Here is a 17,132-nt window from a genome sequence, read left to right as displayed (position 1 = left end):
GTTTTTCAGCATTTTTTAAATTATTTTGTTAATATCATTTAATGCTCATTCATTGTGCATTAACTAATGATAACAGTTACAGATTTTGATTTCAAAAGGTATTAGAAAATGCTCAAATCTACATGAACAAAGAATATTAATGGTAATAGCTAATGCATTTACCAATGTTTAACTATGATTTATAATTTGAGCTGTCGCAGGTAGTTTGTCTAACTCGGCAAGTAATTTGCATTTTTATGTTTTAAACAGACACGCCAATTGAAAGGCAAAAGTTACAGATTGCAGCTTTGAAAAACTAAAACGAGGATTGTTCAAAAATATTAAACACGTAAAACAAAAATTAAGTTTTTTTATTCAACTTAACATTCATGTTTTTGGCCTGTGGGAGGGAAACTGGACTAGCGGGAGAAAAAAGATGTGCAGCTATGTCAAGCCAGGTGTTGCTAGGATAAGTGCACGTTCACGGCTTTCTTAAAACCCCTAATAAATATTTCAACAGTGTTTTATAAAATACATTCTTTATGGAGAGTATTTAAATCACTTTAAATTTATTGTACTATATAAAAATAATGTAATATAGTATTATCTTACATAAAAAATGTTGTGTTGGTTTGCTGTGAGGTTTGACGCATACTCTTGTTACAAATTAATAAATTATGGTCACTGCATTATTATTACTGCTAAAAGGTTTTGAAATATTAAAACTAGATTCATAGACCTTTCCAGCAATAAATAGTTTGTCATGATAGATTAAAATTTACATGCAAAATATTGAAGTAAACTCAGGTGTCTTCTATCTTCAAATGAAATAAAGACAGAAACTATGCAAAGACTTAAAAGTTTAATGAATGGGAGAGTTAAAGTCATGAAAAAATATATTATTATGTAACTTGTGTTAAATGCATTATTTGATTTACATTGTGTTTGTTTAGTTTTTTGGAAATAAATATCTGTCCATGCAGCACATTTGACATATCTGTTTTTCAGATCATTTTAAACCACTAAATTTTGCATAAAAATAATTTTGAAAAGCATTAATTTAATATATTAAAGTATATTTTGACATTTTTATTTCATTTAAATATCTACATATCTGTCTGTCTATCTATCTATAAAAACAAACATGTCTGGCCAAAAAGGACCTGTCACAAGTCATGATTAAGATAATTTTGCATGCTGGTGACTTGATTGCAGAAATAAATCTACACATTAGGTAAATAGTGTCTGCTGACATATTTTATTGTCTGTAATGGTTTTAGCATTTAAAAAAGTCTCAAACATCTGGCACAGGGGTGGGTGCAATCCACTTTAAATCTTCTGTGTTCAATGAAGGTGATGAATATGTGTGCAAGTAATTTCAGTGCTAGATTGACATTTCTTACATCACCTGAGAATCTGTACCTCTCAGTCAGATTTCTCATGCCTGAATGCTTGTCTACATATTGACCTTCTTACGTACTCAATTGAAACCACCTTGCAACTTCATCAGCCATTTCTTTTCTCAACAGCTGCATTAGTAAATGTATTCATCAAACCCTAGCAGCAATATTAACACAGTTTTTATAATAATAACACTATAATAACAGTACGCATACTTAGATGGATGACAGTATATCTAGTATTTTAATGTAGGACCATAAGGTGACTAAAACACATTAATATCTAGATTGACAGAGGAACCAGACGATAAATCGTCGATGCGTATAAATAGCACAAAGTTTAAAAACCGTGCAACACATATACGCCAAATTCCACTTTGGCGTGCATATGATACGCCAAGTCCTCCCATTCACTTAAACGGTGCATATTTTTTTGACGTTTTATTTATTGGTTTCTAATTTTTTTCTGTTTTTTAAACCATTTTCATGTGGGGTTTAGGGTTCAGATTTGCTTAAGGAGGATATTTAATATACAGGTTTCTCAAATTTTTTTTGTCTATATTTAAGCCATGGTCGTGTTATGAACTCTGTCTGTGTACCCTGTCTTGAACTCTTATTTTGAAGTCATGTCTGTGTCATCCATGTCTGTAGTTCTTTGTAGTTCTTTTGTTCATTGGTCCGTGTGATGATTGTTCCCCAGGTGTGTCTTGTTTTCCCTGATTACTCTGTGTATTTAAGCCTAGTGTTTCCAGTGTCTGATGTCGATCGTTATTTGATGTTATGGTGTTTTCGTGTTCCGTGTTCTTGGTTCCTTGTTTGACTACCTGCTATGTTTTTGTTTGTTTGTTTGTTGTTATTTTTAATAAACCTCACTGCACTTGGATCCGCATCCTGTCTTACCTGGATTTACCCGTAACAGAACGATCGACCACTCAGGATCCAGCAGCAAGTCCCCGTTCCCGTGTTTTTCCAAGTTTCCTGGTGTGTTCCCTGTGTCCTCATGCTCCGTGTCGGCGATATCCGAGTGCAAGTTTCACCCCCCACCACGGATGAAGAATGGTGGAACGCACTCGCCGACCTGACTTCCCTCCGGCAACAGGGGAGACCTGTGCGCTGTTTTGCCCAGACTTTCTGGTCTTTTTCGCTGGGCCTGGACCTCTGTGACTCGGAACTTAAAAATTATTTCAATGAATGTCTCGATGAACCCGTGCCGCAGCAAGAGGTGGACGGGTTGCAAACACTCGATTTCTGGGGCTTCGTCGGTTACATGCACAACCGTGGCCGATGGAATTTGTGGGAGTTCCCCGCCGAAAGACCCGCAGAGACTGTTACATCACTCGAGCCAGTCATCATGAAACCAACGCATTGCTCACGTCATCGGCGGCGGAGGAAGAGACCCAAGGCCGAGCGAGCTATTGTTAGCACGGACGCTATTCTCCCAAGTTCTGTTTCCCCTGTGTCAGTGCCCGTGCTGAAGATGGCCGCCACGTCATCCCACTCCATGCCTCAGTTCGCTGATGTTAATCCTGCCCCAGTATTCGAGTTTGCCACAACCATACCAGCCCCGACTTGTCAGAAAGCCACCATCACCACCGTTCCAGTAGTTAAAGGTGCAGTAGTAACACCCGCACCCATTCTCAAGATGGCTCCCATACCTGAACCAACTCATAAAATGACTGCTACACCCACTCCACTTCACCAAACTGCTTTGATGAACTCTCCAGCACTGCCAAAAATCCGACAGTTAATCACCAGTCTGATGGATGTACCATTGGTATCCGTACGGGTGGCCGGGGTGCCCCGTCCTGTGATTTCCAGCTCCGTGGTTCCTACCAAGTCTGAGGTATGTGCTCTGCATTCTGTAATTCCCATATTTGGCATGGCTGTGTGGTGTGTGTGGTCCGCGTACTGCTCCTCTGTCTCCTGTGATGCTTTCCAGGAACCCATTGAATCTCCCGAGTCCTCTGAGCCGAGTGAATCTCCCGAGTCCTCTGAGCCGAGTGAATCTCCCGAGTCCTCTGAGCCGAGTGAATCTCCCGAGTCCTCTGAGCCGAGTGAGTCATCTGAGCCGAGTGAGTCATCTGATTCCCCTGAGCCGAGTGAGTCATCTGATTCCCCTGAGCCGAGTGAGTCTTCTGATTCCCCTGAGCCGAGTGAGTCTTCTGATTCCCCTGAGCCGAGTGAGTCTTCTGATTCCCCTGAGCCGAGTGAGTCTTCTGATTCCCCTGAGCCGAGTGAGTCTTCTGATTCCCCTGAGCCGAGTGAGTCATCTGATTCCCCTGAGCCGAGTGAGTCATCTGAGCCGAGTGAGTCATCTGAGCCGGGTGAGTCATCTGAGCCGGGTGAGTCATCTGAGCCGGGTGAGTCATCTGAGCCGGGTGAGTCATCTGAGCCGGGTGAGTCATCTGAGCCGGGTGAGTCATCTGAGCCGGGTGAGTCATCTGAGCCGGGTGAGTCATCTGAGCCGAGTGAGTCATCTGAGCCGAGTGAGTCATCTGAGCCCCATTGGTCAGCTAGTGTGGTCACCGCGATGCCCCAGAGACTCTTTGTCGTCACCAAGACTATGGCCAGTGCTGAACTCTCTGCATGTCCTAAGAAGACTGTTCCCAAGCTCTTTGCCCTCACTGTCTGGTCTGAGATGTCAATATGTGAACTCACTGCCCTGTCTAACCAGGCCCAGAGGGCCTCTCTCTGTTCTCTTCTACCCAGGTTCATGATACCACCAGCACCACCCTGGTATCCAGTCCCTCTCTGGTCTCCGGCTCCGCCCTGGCTTCCCGCCCTGCCGGCTCCGCCCTGGCTTCCCGCCCTGCCGGCTCCGCCCTGGCTTCCCGCCCTGCCGGCTCCGCCCTGGCTTCCCGCTCTGCCGGCTCCGCCCTGGGTTCCCGCTCTGCCGGCTCCGCCCTGGGTTCCCGCTCTGCCGGCTCCGCCCTGGTTGCCAGTTCTGACGGCTCCTCCTTGGTCCCTGTCTCCGCCTGCGGCTCCTCCTTGGTCCCTGTCTCCGCCTGCGGCTCCTCCTTGGTCCCTGTCTCCGCCTGCGGCTCCGCCTTGGTCCCTCTCGCCGCCTGCTGCTCCGCCTTGGTCCCTGTCCCCGCCTGCGGCGCCGCCTTGGTCCCTGTCCCCGCCTGCGGCGCCGCCTTGGTTCCTGTCTCCGCCCGCGGCTCCGCCCTGGCTCCAGCCTCCGCCCGCGGCTCCGCCCTGGCTCCAGCCTCCGCCCGCGGCTCCGCCCTGGCTCCAGCCTCCGCCCGCGGCTCCGCCCTGGCTCCAGCCTCCGCCCGCGGCTCCGCCCTGGCTCCAGCCTCCGCCCGCGGCTCCGCCCTGGCTCCAGCCTCCGCCCGCGGCTCCGCCCTGGCTCCAGCCTCCACCCGCGGCTCCGCCTTGGTCCCTGTCTTTGCCTACGGCTCCGCCCTGGCCCTTGGACTTTCATGGCCTTGGCCCACCATCCCTCCCCGGGTCCACCTCCATGCCACCGCCCTCCTAGACTGTTGTACTTTGGGGTTTTCTGGGGGGCGTCTGGAAGCCGCCCTTTGAGGGGGGGCTATGTTATGAACTCTGTCTGTGTACCCTGTCTTGAACTCTTATTTTGAAGTCATGTCTGTGTCATCCATGTCTGTAGTTCTTTGTAGTTCTTTTGTTCATTGGTCCGTGTGATGATTGTTCCCCAGGTGTGTCTTGTTTTCCCTGATTACTCTGTGTATTTAAGCCTAGTGTTTCCAGTGTCTGATGTCGATCGTTATTTGATGTTATGGTGTTTTCGTGTTCCGTGTTCTTGGTTCCTTGTTTGACTACCTGCTATGTTTTTGTTTGTTTGTTTGTTGTTATTTTTAATAAAACTCACTGCATTTGGATCCGCATCCTGTCTTACCTGGATTTACCCGTAACAGGTCGCTTGGAGTTGGGGTTAGAATTGGGGTTTGGGTTAGTATGTCATTTTTATATAACAAAAAGTTTTTCTAACCCTAAACCCAAGCGAAAATGGTAAAAAAAAATGGCAAAACATTGAGAAACCAATAAATAAAATGACAAAAAAAGATTCGCCGTTTAAGTGAATGGAAAGGACTGGCATGTATTGCGTAAGTGGCATTTGACGTATGTATTGCGCGATTTTTACACTTTGTGCTATTTATACGCAACTAGCCTGGATTTTAGCCTGCTCTGGAACAGGCTAGTTGCAAAGAGTAAATCTCTATAGTAACTTAATGTAGATTAATTTCGCCTCTCTTCATGCAACCATCGCATGACGTGTTACAATTCAATTCAATTTTATTTATATAGCGGTTTTTACAATTAGTAATAGTTTCAAAGCAGCTTTACAACAATAGAAGCAGGGGAAACACAGAAAAATGTATAGACAACATAAGTAGCAAAATACAGCGGTTAAGATTAAACTGAACAAGCAAGCTTAGTAATATTTAATGTATAGCATGGGGTGCTATGTTAAGCCAAAGTAGGCTGACTCCCAGGGGTGGAAAAAACACAGCGGCAGACCTAAACACATCAGTTTAATTTGGTGGATCTGGAGCGACAATTTTCACACAAATAAGAAGGAAAAACGAGCGCCATTGCGGAAAATCCTGGTGGCAATGGAAAGAGTGACGATGCAACAATATTGGTTCCGAAAAAAGGCAAGGAAATAACGGAGGTCGCATATGCATGCTGCACACGTCATCAAGCCTGGTTAAACTTAACTGAGCATTGCATTCGCAAGTCATGAACATATTTAAACAATTTACGATTAACTAAGAATAATAGTCAACTTCATAATTGTTAATATTCTGAAATAAGACAGTCTTAATGACGTATGGATCTTAGAAATGCGACCTTCGGAAGGCTGCAGCCTTCGCATTGAGAAACGGCTTTTGTATCATCGTTTAGTGTTTTAAAGGTTTTGTGTTTTAAAAGTTTTAAGGTTGACCAGTTTGATTAAAATAAATAGCGCCAGTGTAGCACATTTGGGTGGGTGCAATAAATGTTTTTGTTGAGAAATGTTTAAAGTTATTTTGAAATCTTTAAAAATACTGACCAAATCTGATTTCATTGGGAAACTGCTGAGATATCTTCCGAAACATTTTTTACACTCTTCTGTATATGTCTACAAGATTTCTAGGTCTTTTTCTCAGGAGAGTATAGACATACTTTTACCACATTTTAATTTGGGCCATTACAGCTACCTAACTCCTTGTTCTTCAATAGTACCAATTCCCTCTCATTTGCTCAATCCACAGGACATGGCTGGGCCTCTTTTCTCTGTCCGCTTATATGTACTGGTGGAGCACCTCTGCCTGCTACACTATATCCAAGCAGGGGCATTTTATGGGCATAGGCCACTGCCCCAACAGCACCAACCTTTGGCACAATTACCTCTTTTGCCACATGGCAATGAAGGGATACCCCAACAATATTACCATGGAATGGAAAAGGCACACGTGCCATATGGAAATGAGATGCCTTTGCTTCCACATTATGGAAAAGGACGTCCACATATACCCATGCACATGGGTAAAGGCAATGTTGGAAAAGGTTGGATTAAAATACATAAAATATAATATTACACAATGTATGAGCTAAAGGTTAATGCACATGAACAATATACTAGGAAGCTATGGCAGTATAAAGACCAAATATCATGCACAAAAATAACCATATTTTATTTATTTATATATACATACATGTACCTGAGAGTGTTACCTGATTTGTATAATATCCATTAACTGGGTGCTAAACAATGCAAACAACACCAGCAAATTAACAAGAATCTAAGTGCGTGCTGGATGTTTCTATTGATTTTCTCCAATTTTTCTTCTATTTTGTTGTTTTGCATTCACTCTTAAATAGATTTATATGGATATTAATTATTGTTTATAAGCATCCACAAATTGCTGAACAGTTATGTTTTATTTTGTTCAGGTGAAACATTTCCAAGGGGAGAGAAGGGTCTCACTGGTGAGGCGGGACCAATCGGACCTCCAGGGCAAAAAGGCCCACCAGGACCTCCTGGTCATGGTATTCCAGGACTTCCTGGAAAACCTGGTCCTCAAGGTCCACCAGGATTCCCTGGGGTTGGAAAGCCAGGAATGCCTGGATTGCCAGGAAAACCTGGAGGCTTAGGTTTACCAGGACCAAAGGGTGAGTTGGGACCAGCTGGAGGTAAAGGGCCAATAGGATTGCCAGGACCCCCAGGTCTTCCAGGGCCCCATGGCCTACCAGCTGTGGCAAAACCAGGTGGACAAGGACTTCCAGGCCAAACTGGGCTTCGTGGAGAACCTGGACCAAAAGGCCTTCCTGGGATCCCAGGCCTCCCAGGCCCAAGAGGTGACAATGGGGTTGGTCTCCCAGGACTACCAGGTATAAAGGGACCCTCTGGACCTCCAGGACCACAAGGACCACAAGGACTACCGGGAGTTGGCAAGCCAGGACTGAATGGATTACCTGGGGCTCCTGGTGGGCCAGGTAAACCTGGTGCACCTGGAGAATCAGGGCTGGCAGGAGTACCAGGGGAAAGAGGACACACTGGGCCACCAGGACTTCCAGGTTTGGCAAAACCTGGTTTAGATGGGTTGCCAGGGAAACCTGGTCTACCAGGTGGAAAAGGTGAGCCAGGACCCGCTGGTTTACCGGGGAGTCCAGGCTTGCCTGGATTTGGAAAGCCTGGTTATCCTGGCCCTAAAGGTGAAAAGGGACATTTCGGCTTGCCAGGGCCTCAAGGTCCAAATGGTGAGAAAGGTCATGGTGGTCTTCCTGGTATGGATGGATCACCAGGTCCAAGTGGCCTCCCAGGTGCCCCTGGTCCAATTGGACTCCCTGGAGGCATTGGTTTCCCTGGTCCAAAAGGCGAGGGTGGTATAGTAGGCCCTACAGGACCACCTGGTTTAAAAGGTGAACATGGGCCTCCAGGACTTCCAGGAAAACCAGGATTTCCAGGAGAAGGGGGGCAACCAGGACCTAGAGGCCTACCTGGCTACTTAGGACCGAAAGGTGAAAACGGACATAAAGGCTTTCCTGGCCAAGCTGGACTGCCTGGAAAGCCTGGTGCAAAAGGAGAAGGTGGATTTCCAGGAGAGAAAGGTTATCCAGGGCCCATGGGAATCCCAGGAATAGTGGGTCCAGCAGGACCAATGGGCCCACCTGGTCTCCCAGGGACAAAAGGTGAAATTGGGCCACCAGGAAAACCTGGACCACCAGGTGATGGAAAACCAGGATTTCCAGGCCCAATGGGACCCTCTGGTAAACCTGGACCTAGTGGGCTCCCCGGTCAACCTGGAATACCTGGTCCTCCTGGCCCACCTGGTCCACGTGGGCTTTCTGCTCCAGTTGATGGGCAAATCCTTCCTGCGACAGGTCCTGGGATGGATGTCAAAGGTTACAAGAAAGAAAAGCCTGGAGGAGCCATAATCAGTTTGGATGGCCAAGAGATGCCTGCATTTACTGCTCAGCTAACAACCCCATTTCCTTCAGTTGGGCAACCTGTTGTCTTTAACAAGATTCTATATAACGGCAACCAGAATTATAATGCTCAAACAGGCATCTTCACTTGCAAAATACCTGGTATTTACTACTTTGTCTATCATGTTCACTGCAAAGGAAACAATGTATGGGTGGCCTTGTACAAGAACAATGAACCAGTAATGTACACATATGATGAATACAAAAAAGGTTACTTGGATCAGGCATCAGGGAGTGCAGTGCTTCCCTTACGAACTGGAGACACTGTACATCTCCAGCTACCATCAGACCAAGCTTCTGGACTTTATGCTGGTCCATACGTGCACTCATCATTCTCTGGTTATTTGTTATATCCTATTTAAATATGTATTTAATCTTTAAAACATTAGTTGTGTATGTGCCATCGTTGTAGAGACATTTCTGTTAAAAATGTAAAGTCTTAGAAAACGTGGATGTTTAAGAACTGGTCACAGATAAAGCCGAAATTCATTTATTTTATTAAGATATACATATAGAATAAATAAAAATGGACATGGTTTTGAATAGGTGATGAGAAGGTTTTTAAAGTTATCCAGTGTGTTGTAGTACATTGTTACAATGGGACTACATACGTAGGGAAAGTATGCACAACTCCATAATCAAAAGAGATTACCAGATTTTACAGGATTCAGTATTCCAATTATGTTTTAGCACTTTGATAGATCTCTTATCACATTATTTATTTGCATATTTCTTCTTGTTTGATACTATATTGGTTATCGATAGCTGGGGTCATATTGACTACATATCAAGTGATGCAATATTCAGATTGTGATAATGGAGAATGTTTTGTTACCTAGATTGTTCGATATGCACTATGTTTCTGCTGTCATAATAGTTTATCGTTGTACCATTTTAATGTACTTTATAATAGCATATGTGCACATAAGGGTTGTTATTTGTTTGTTTAACATAGCCTACATTTTGTTTTACACTTTGGACACATTGCCATACAGCAAAATACATATCTATTTCCGGAAATGTTTTTTTTTTCATCTCACACCACACGATTTAAGTATACTAGGTTAATGTTTATATAAATTAACTCAAGGATATTGAATGTTAATGTGTACTGTATCACCATCTTAAGTTGAAAGATCCAACTTGTTCAAACACACATTCTAAGTTACAAACTTTTTAGTTTCTAGGAACCTTTCTGTAATTTATTTTTTTAGTTTTACTACTGAATGGCTTAATTTGTATATGTGCAAAATGATGGCGGTGCACAAAAGAATGACTTTATATTTGTTATATTTTTGACAATGGTGCTGAGTTTTTCCACAAATATATAAAGTTTTAATCAAATTGTGAACATTTGTATTTGGGGAAATTCAAACAAATAAAGAATTCTGGCCATGTGAATGCTTATTTTTTTGCATCAAGGGATAATATACATTTGATCAGACATGATAGTTACAATGCCCAGTTACTGTTCAGTGATTGTAAGGGGGTATGAACACCAAAGCTTTTAAACGAGGCTGAAAATGCCGAATGCCAGCTGTTTTTTCAGCTGAGCGCTTTGGTTGCTGTGATAGCGCAGTGTTGGGGAAAGTTACTTTTAAAAGTAATGCATTACAATATTAAGTTACTCCCCAAAAAAGTAACTAATTGCGTTACTTAATTACTTTTTTATGGAAAGTAATGTTTACGTTAGTTTTAAGTTACTTTCGCGTTACTTTTTCTTACTTGGCTGAGGCTTGACATCTTTCAGGCCTTGCAGGTGGCTTTTACAACTGAGAAGTTCTGCATTCAGAAATTGCATATTTCCATCGCAAAAATGTCAAGCTCTGGCTTGCCATCTCCGTTTCTGACTGAAACTGTTCCCGCTCAGGTGCTCATGCATAAAGTGCGTAAATCTACGTTAATACATTCAGTTTAATGCAGTACATTCCCTGCTGAAAAAAACAATAAAACCATTACAGAAAATTCTAATGGTTTTATTGGTTTTATTGGGAATTTTATTGGTTCTAATGGAATATCGGCCAAAACACACTACAGTTTTTGTTGGTCTTTCATGGTATGTATTTGTTCTATTGGTTCTAATTATTGGTTCTAATGGAATATATATTGGTTCTAATGGATATGGCCCAAAACACACTACAGTGTAGTGGTTTTAATGGTAAAAGCTAATGGTTCCTATTGGTATTTTAATGAAAACCATTAGAATTTTCTGTAATGGTTTTATTGTTTTTTTCAGCAGGGTTGTTTTTTTACATCTAATTGATTAAACTGAAAAGAAACTCACATCACTTTTTAAAAAAAGGAACTCAAACATTAATATGTACATTTATAAAGTAATGTGTTACTTTACTCATTACTTCAGAAAAGTAATATTATTACGTAATGCATGTTACTTGTAATGCGTTACCCCCAAGACTGCTTCTGCTTTGTTTATCAGTCGTTGTATGATGCCGCGGTTGGTTGTTGTGATATTGGATGGCTGTGTGAGAACTGACATTGATGAGCTGAGCTTTTCACCAAAAGTTGAATATTTTTCAGCTCTCTGCGCTCAGCGCTAAGCGCAAAAAAACCCAGCTTTCAGCGGTAAAAAGAAAAGCTAGCTGAATTTTTGAAAAATGCCTAGCTTCCATTGGAAAGAAATGAAAACATAATACGCTGGCCGCGGGCATAAAAGCTTTGATGTGCACGCCCCATTAAGAATAAAGGAGTCAGTCCAGTTAGACCAAACTGGCAGCTGACTATGGGTGATATATTGACAATGTTAAAGGTAAACTAAAAACATGGATACCAACAGTTCAACCCATTTGGTGTTTGAACTATTTTTTACCATATTAATTTGGGAAATTGTTACAGAACAATAAAGTTTATCAATATTTCATTGCAATACAGTACTAAACTGTCTTTGACAGGTCCCAGACTTTTTTGGTTAGGTTTTTTTTATAGCAATAAAAATAACACAGTAAATTTTGGGAATTAAAAATTCATTTCAGGCTCGAATTTGGTAGACTCCATTTTTTTTTCTAATTACTGATGAGAAATTTCTAACTTCCTTACAAATATGAACCATAGTCTTACTACAGTTAAAATGCATGGTTACTATTGCTAATCATGGTTCCCAGAAATTAAGCCAAGGTTACTGTAGTGAAATCATTAAGTAATCATTAAGTCAAAAACATAGTTACTCCAAAAAAAAAAAAAAAACATTTTTATGAAGCCTTTTTTGTTATAATGCAATAACGAATTCACTTGTAGATTATTGTGTTAGATTTTCTTGAGAACAAGGGAAGATTTAGAAAGATGTCGTTTCTTCTCCACACCACAGGAGGCGGTAGTGAAGCCTAACATCAAATTCAACTTACATGTTAGAAGAAGAGCTGCTTTAGCTCACTCACTACTGTGGTCGTTAAACAAGAAGTTTCTACTGTATATATGAGAAGTTTGTGGCTGGCTCGTGTCAAAATAAGGTATGTTTTAAAATGGATACTTTATAACTTTTACACGTATCAAGGCGTTTCTCATTAACGTTATATGTCAGCGAAGTTATGCTAGTTTGTAAACTGTAGTGTGTATCTCATACAGAAATCATACTGCTTTAGGAGACGTCAGCAAAATCTATATCAGTCATGATTGGGAATTGAATTTTAACGAATTTCTTTGTTTAAGAAACAAATGCATTGACGATCAGCAAATACCTGTAATCAAATCTTAAAGTGGGTGAATTAGTATTTTGAACAGGTGTTTACTAGTTCAGGATAAGGTCATGAAGTGCAGTTGTTTAACTTTTCTCTAAGACATTTATAAACACACTAAAAAGCTTAACAACTTAAAGGTGCAACACAAAGCTGAAGTTGCAGTATTTGCGACACGAAGCGATTTAATCCTGATAATATTAACGTAACTGTTAACTGTACTGTTCCGGTTTTAGCGGATTTCTTTCTAAAAAAAAAAGTTCCCTGAAGGTGTTTGCTGTTTAAAAATCTGATTGTATAAATCTGCATAAATCTAAAGGGATGAGTGAAAGTACAAATGCTGGCGTATGTTCTTTTGTATTCATAAATAACTTTTTACCTCGGTTTTTATAACAAGGTCATCATTGTTTAAAATAATGACGAGTTTTTACTAGGGTTGTAAAATTCTGTGAATTTTGGAAACTTTCCATTGAATTTAGACGGAAGTGACACAGATGATTTAGATGTTGAGGAAGATACTGTTTGTGTATGTGATGTTACCGTTTGTTTGTTAACTTACCCAAATGTATACCAAATTTCCTTTCATTCCTTAAGTTTCCACAATTCCCCTGCTTTGCAAACCCTAACTTACTTTATACACTGAGGAAATTCGGTGTAATTTAACGAGTATAGTTTTACCTCAGGTAGCGGGTTGCCATGGCATCACGAGCAGGACCGCGAGCTGCAGGAACAGATGGCAGCGACTATGAGCATCGCGAGCGCGTGGCGCAACACTATCAGATGAGGTACGTGTTTGTCGTTATTTAGTTTGTTTTGTCTTCATATAAATAATATGATTCATATGGATATTTTAAGCTTGTATTTATAGTATACTGTAAGCTACATCGCTTCAGGTTATTCCTGTTTTTTTGTTTTTTTTTTAGAAAAAAGTATTTAGGTTAAAGGTAGTTTAAAAATGTGTATTTATTCATACTTTAAAAAAATGTGGTAAAACATGGGCACAATTAATAATAATTTGGTTATGAAGTATATCGATAAAATACCTGTTTTTTTATTAAAGGGACATTCCACTTTTTTGAAAATAAGCTCATTTTCCAGCTCCACTAGAGTTAATCATTTGAATCTTATCATTTTGGAATCCATTCAGCTGATCTCTCAGGGTTTCCACGGGTCCTTGAAATCCTTCAAAGTTTGTGAATCTGGAGGAAAAATTCAAGGCCCTGGGATTTGAAAATATTCATACATGTCATACAGGTCATTGAAAGTGCTTGAATCTATTTTATGCAGAAGTTTTCTGGAAAAAAATCCATATTATTCCCTGTGTAGTGTAGGATAATATCATAAAAATTCTAGACTTTTTAAGCACACATGCTAAACAGTTCGCTTTAAATGCTTTAATCTTCTGTATGCGAATGTTGCTGCTTTTTTGCATAGTCGTGTTTGACACATGAAAACGTCTCGGTTACGTATGTAACTGTTGTTCCCTGAGAAGGGAACGAGATGCTGCGTCTCCCTTGCCATACTTCCTGCGTCCCTGTAACACCATCTTTGGCAATATTTCAGATAGAGATATACTTCCTGGCTCCCACGTCACCCTGTCTTTGTCGTTAAGCTTCACCATTGGTTGAATTTGATATACACATTCAGATGCACTCACCTCTGAAGGCGTCACCGCAGTGACGCAGCGCGAGTTCCCTCGAAAGAGAACTGTAACAATGTATCTTTAAAGGTAACATGATGTAACCTTGCTCCCCACATTTAGTCCTTGATTTTGAGGGCATTGGACCTGCAAAGTCCTTGAATTTGAAGGGAACTTCGTTGTGGGATCCTTGATCTCTGGGTCTGGCGCTAGCACTTTTAGCATAGCTTAGCATGATCCATTGAATCTGATTAGACCATTAGCATCGCGCTAAAAATAACCAAAGAGTTTCAATATTTTTCCTATTTAAAACTTGACTTTTCTGTAGTTACATAGTGTACTTTGACCGACAGAAAATTAAAAGTTGAAATTTTTCTAGGGAGCTATGGCTAGGAACTATACTTTCAAAAGGGCGTAATAATCAAGGACTTTGCTGCTGTAACATGGCTGCAGCAGGCGTAGTGATATTACGCACTGCCTCAAAATAGTCCCCTGCTATTAAAAGTAACCAAGGGGACTATTTTCGGGCAGTGCGATTTTTTTTACCTTTTTGGAATCCATTCAGCTGATCTCCAGGTCTGACAGTATCCAGTATGTTACAGTATGCTGCTGTAACATGGCTGCAAGAGGCGCAATGATATTACGCAACAGCCAAAAATAGTCCCCTTAGTAACTTTCAATGGCAGGGAACTATTTTCGGCAGTGCGTAATACAGCCATGTTACAGCAGCAAAGTCCTTGATTATCACACCAGAATGAAAGTATAGTTCCTAGCCATATCAGCCTAGAAAATTGTAACTTTTAATTTTCTGTCGGTCTTAGTACACAATATAACTACAGAAGAGTCAAGTTTTAAATAGGAAAAATATCCAAACTCTTTGGTTATTTTTTAGCGCGATGCTAATGGTCTAATCAGATTCAATGGATTGTGCTAAGCTATGCTAAAACCAGACCCGGAGATCAGCTGAATGGATTCCTAAACGGTAAAAATCAAACGTTTAACTCTAGGGAAAATGAGTATATTTTCAAAAAAAGTGTAGTGTCTCTAATCTCTGAAGTTGCAAAGTCTCTCTGATCTCATTCATTCAACCCTTTTTATCCCCCAGTGTTGCACTGAAGTCAGAGATCAAGAAGCTGAACATCGCTCATGCTGCACTTTGGATGCTTGTAGCAGCACAGGTGGTGGTCAGCCAGCTGAACTTAGTATCGCATAAGCTGGTGGCCACTCCGTATAAGTGGGAATACATTTATCTCTTGAGCATCGTACCTACTGTCTTCAGCTTCATGGCCCTTCCCAAAAACAACACCAGCTACCTCGTCATTTCGATGATCAGCGCTGGGCTCCTCAGTCTCGGCCCTATTTTTTATGGAGGAATGGAGATGTTCCCCATGGCTCAACAGCTTTATCGCCACGGCAAGGCTTACAGATTCATCTTTGGTTTCTCAGCCGTGTCTGTAATGTACTTAGTCATGGTTATCGCACTTCAAGTACATGGCTGGCAGATCTACTATAGCAAAAAGCTGCTGGATGCCTGGGTCACCAACACGCAAGAAAAGAAAAAGAAATAAGAGACTGGTGCAGAATAATTGTGCTTTTTATGTCTATATATCCTCTTTTGTTAAGGGGTTATTTCATCAAATACATTTTAATTATTACGTAAACAACTCATTGGAGCCCAGTCAAGATTTTCAGCTTTAAATCTTTTGTCACATTGACATTGGGCCTTCAGTTGATGTGCATATATGCATCAGAGCTTAGATGTCACCTGTGGGCATTGTATTGTAATCTTTTCAGTGTTTACCACATACCTCAAACATTTCCTGTAAAAACATTTTTGGGATCTAGGCATTCCTGGAATATGCAGTATATCTGCAATGATGAGGAACTGGAAGTATCTAAGCCCCAGTCGCATAAATTTTGTCAAATATTGTGCTAAGATATTTTGCTCTTTGTCCACTTCTCTATTAATAATAAAAATCTTGACTGAACACAAATATTTAGTTGGCTTTTGAACATTTATATTTGAAATTTGCATTGACTGATTAATTGGTTTCACGATACCTAAATTATTCTTTGTTTTTCAAAGTTCACTGAAAAAAAACTATTCATTCAGTTTGCCCTTTTTTTTTGGGTGGGTGGTTGCAATCAATTTATTTAAGCTACATTTAAACAATAAAAATTTGAAAAACAAAACAAAAAACTTTTGTTTAAATGTAGCTTAAATAAATTAATTGCAACCACTTACCTTAAAAAATTGAGTAAATTAATAATTTTTTCAATGTTTTGGATAACACTTTACAATGAAAAATATCAATAATATAATTTAATGCAAATCTTTTACAGCATTTATGTGTCTTTGTTAACATAAATACAATTATTCATAGTTCTGAAATGTTATTTCATTAACTAATGTTTACTGATACACTGAAAAAATTATTTGTTGAATTTAATAAAAAAAATTAAGGTAAGTGGTTGCAATCAACATTTAAACATAAGTTTTTTTATTTTACTTTACTAATCTTTTTTGTTTAAATGTAGCTTAAATAAATTGATGGCAACCACTTACCTTAAAAAAACTGAGTAAATTCAATTAATCATTTTTTTCAGTGATACAACCTTTGCTTTATTATATATTAGTAAATGGTGAAAAAAAATGGTACATTTTAATTATTAAGATTAATAGAAATAAAATTCAAACATGCTGCAGAGGGTTCATTTCAAGTTCATTTCTAGTTAAACTAATATTAACAAATCAAACCTTATTGTAAAACAAGATTGGAAATCTGTAACTGGCTTTTTTCCACTGGCTTTTATTACAAATTATCAAATTAATATTACATTCAAGTGTGTGAGTTGTATAATAAATGTTGAAATTTACAAAAAATACAAAGTGCAAGATGCAAAATCTGTAATTAATTTTAGATACAGTACCATTTTTTTGTCTATAATACTGTACGCTTGTAGTGAGACATTAACAAGAGA

The 17,132-nt window shown here is 40.3% G+C and overlaps 2 protein-coding genes across 5 annotated transcripts in view; both read left to right on the top strand.

The window, feature by feature from the left end:
* Positions 1-10,223, top strand: part of col8a1b (collagen, type VIII, alpha 1b) — a 78,688-nt gene extending 68,465 nt beyond the window's left edge. For all 4 annotated transcript variants that reach the window (XM_073861446.1, XM_055218845.2, XM_073861447.1 and 1 more), the window contains 2 exons: positions 6,605-6,899; positions 7,287-10,223. In XM_073861446.1, coding sequence (XP_073717547.1) covers positions 6,605-6,899; positions 7,287-9,184 — 2,193 coding nt within the window. In that variant the 3' untranslated portion in view covers positions 9,185-10,223. The remainder of the gene's footprint in view (positions 1-6,604; positions 6,900-7,286) is intronic.
* Positions 10,224-12,146: 1,923 nt separating this feature from the next.
* Positions 12,147-16,144, top strand: jagn1b (jagunal homolog 1b). The gene is made up of 3 exons (XM_055218528.2): positions 12,147-12,286; positions 13,195-13,296; positions 15,256-16,144. The coding sequence occupies exons 2-3, from the start codon at positions 13,208-13,210 to the stop codon at positions 15,716-15,718; spliced, it is 552 nt and encodes a 183-aa protein (XP_055074503.1). The 5' UTR covers positions 12,147-12,286; positions 13,195-13,207; the 3' UTR covers positions 15,719-16,144.
* Positions 16,145-17,132: the final 988 nt, after the last annotated feature.

The sequence above is a fragment of the Misgurnus anguillicaudatus genome, chromosome 23 (genome assembly GCF_027580225.2).
Source record: "Misgurnus anguillicaudatus chromosome 23, ASM2758022v2, whole genome shotgun sequence".
In the NCBI taxonomy this organism is placed as follows: domain Eukaryota; kingdom Metazoa; phylum Chordata; class Actinopteri; order Cypriniformes; family Cobitidae; genus Misgurnus; species Misgurnus anguillicaudatus.
Note: the sequence above shows the minus strand (reverse complement) of the source record. Positions and strands in the feature narration are given on the sequence as shown.

Bases quoted from the DNA above. Each gene is read 5' to 3' on its own strand.
- jagn1b (XM_055218528.2), top strand. From the start codon at position 13,208: ATGGCATCACGAGCAGGACCGCGAGCTGCAGGAACAGATGGCAGCGAC. The intron at 13,297-15,255 runs GTACGTGTTTGT...TTTATCCCCCAG, and splicing joins GCGCAACACTATCAGATGAG to TGTTGCACTGAAGTCAGAGA.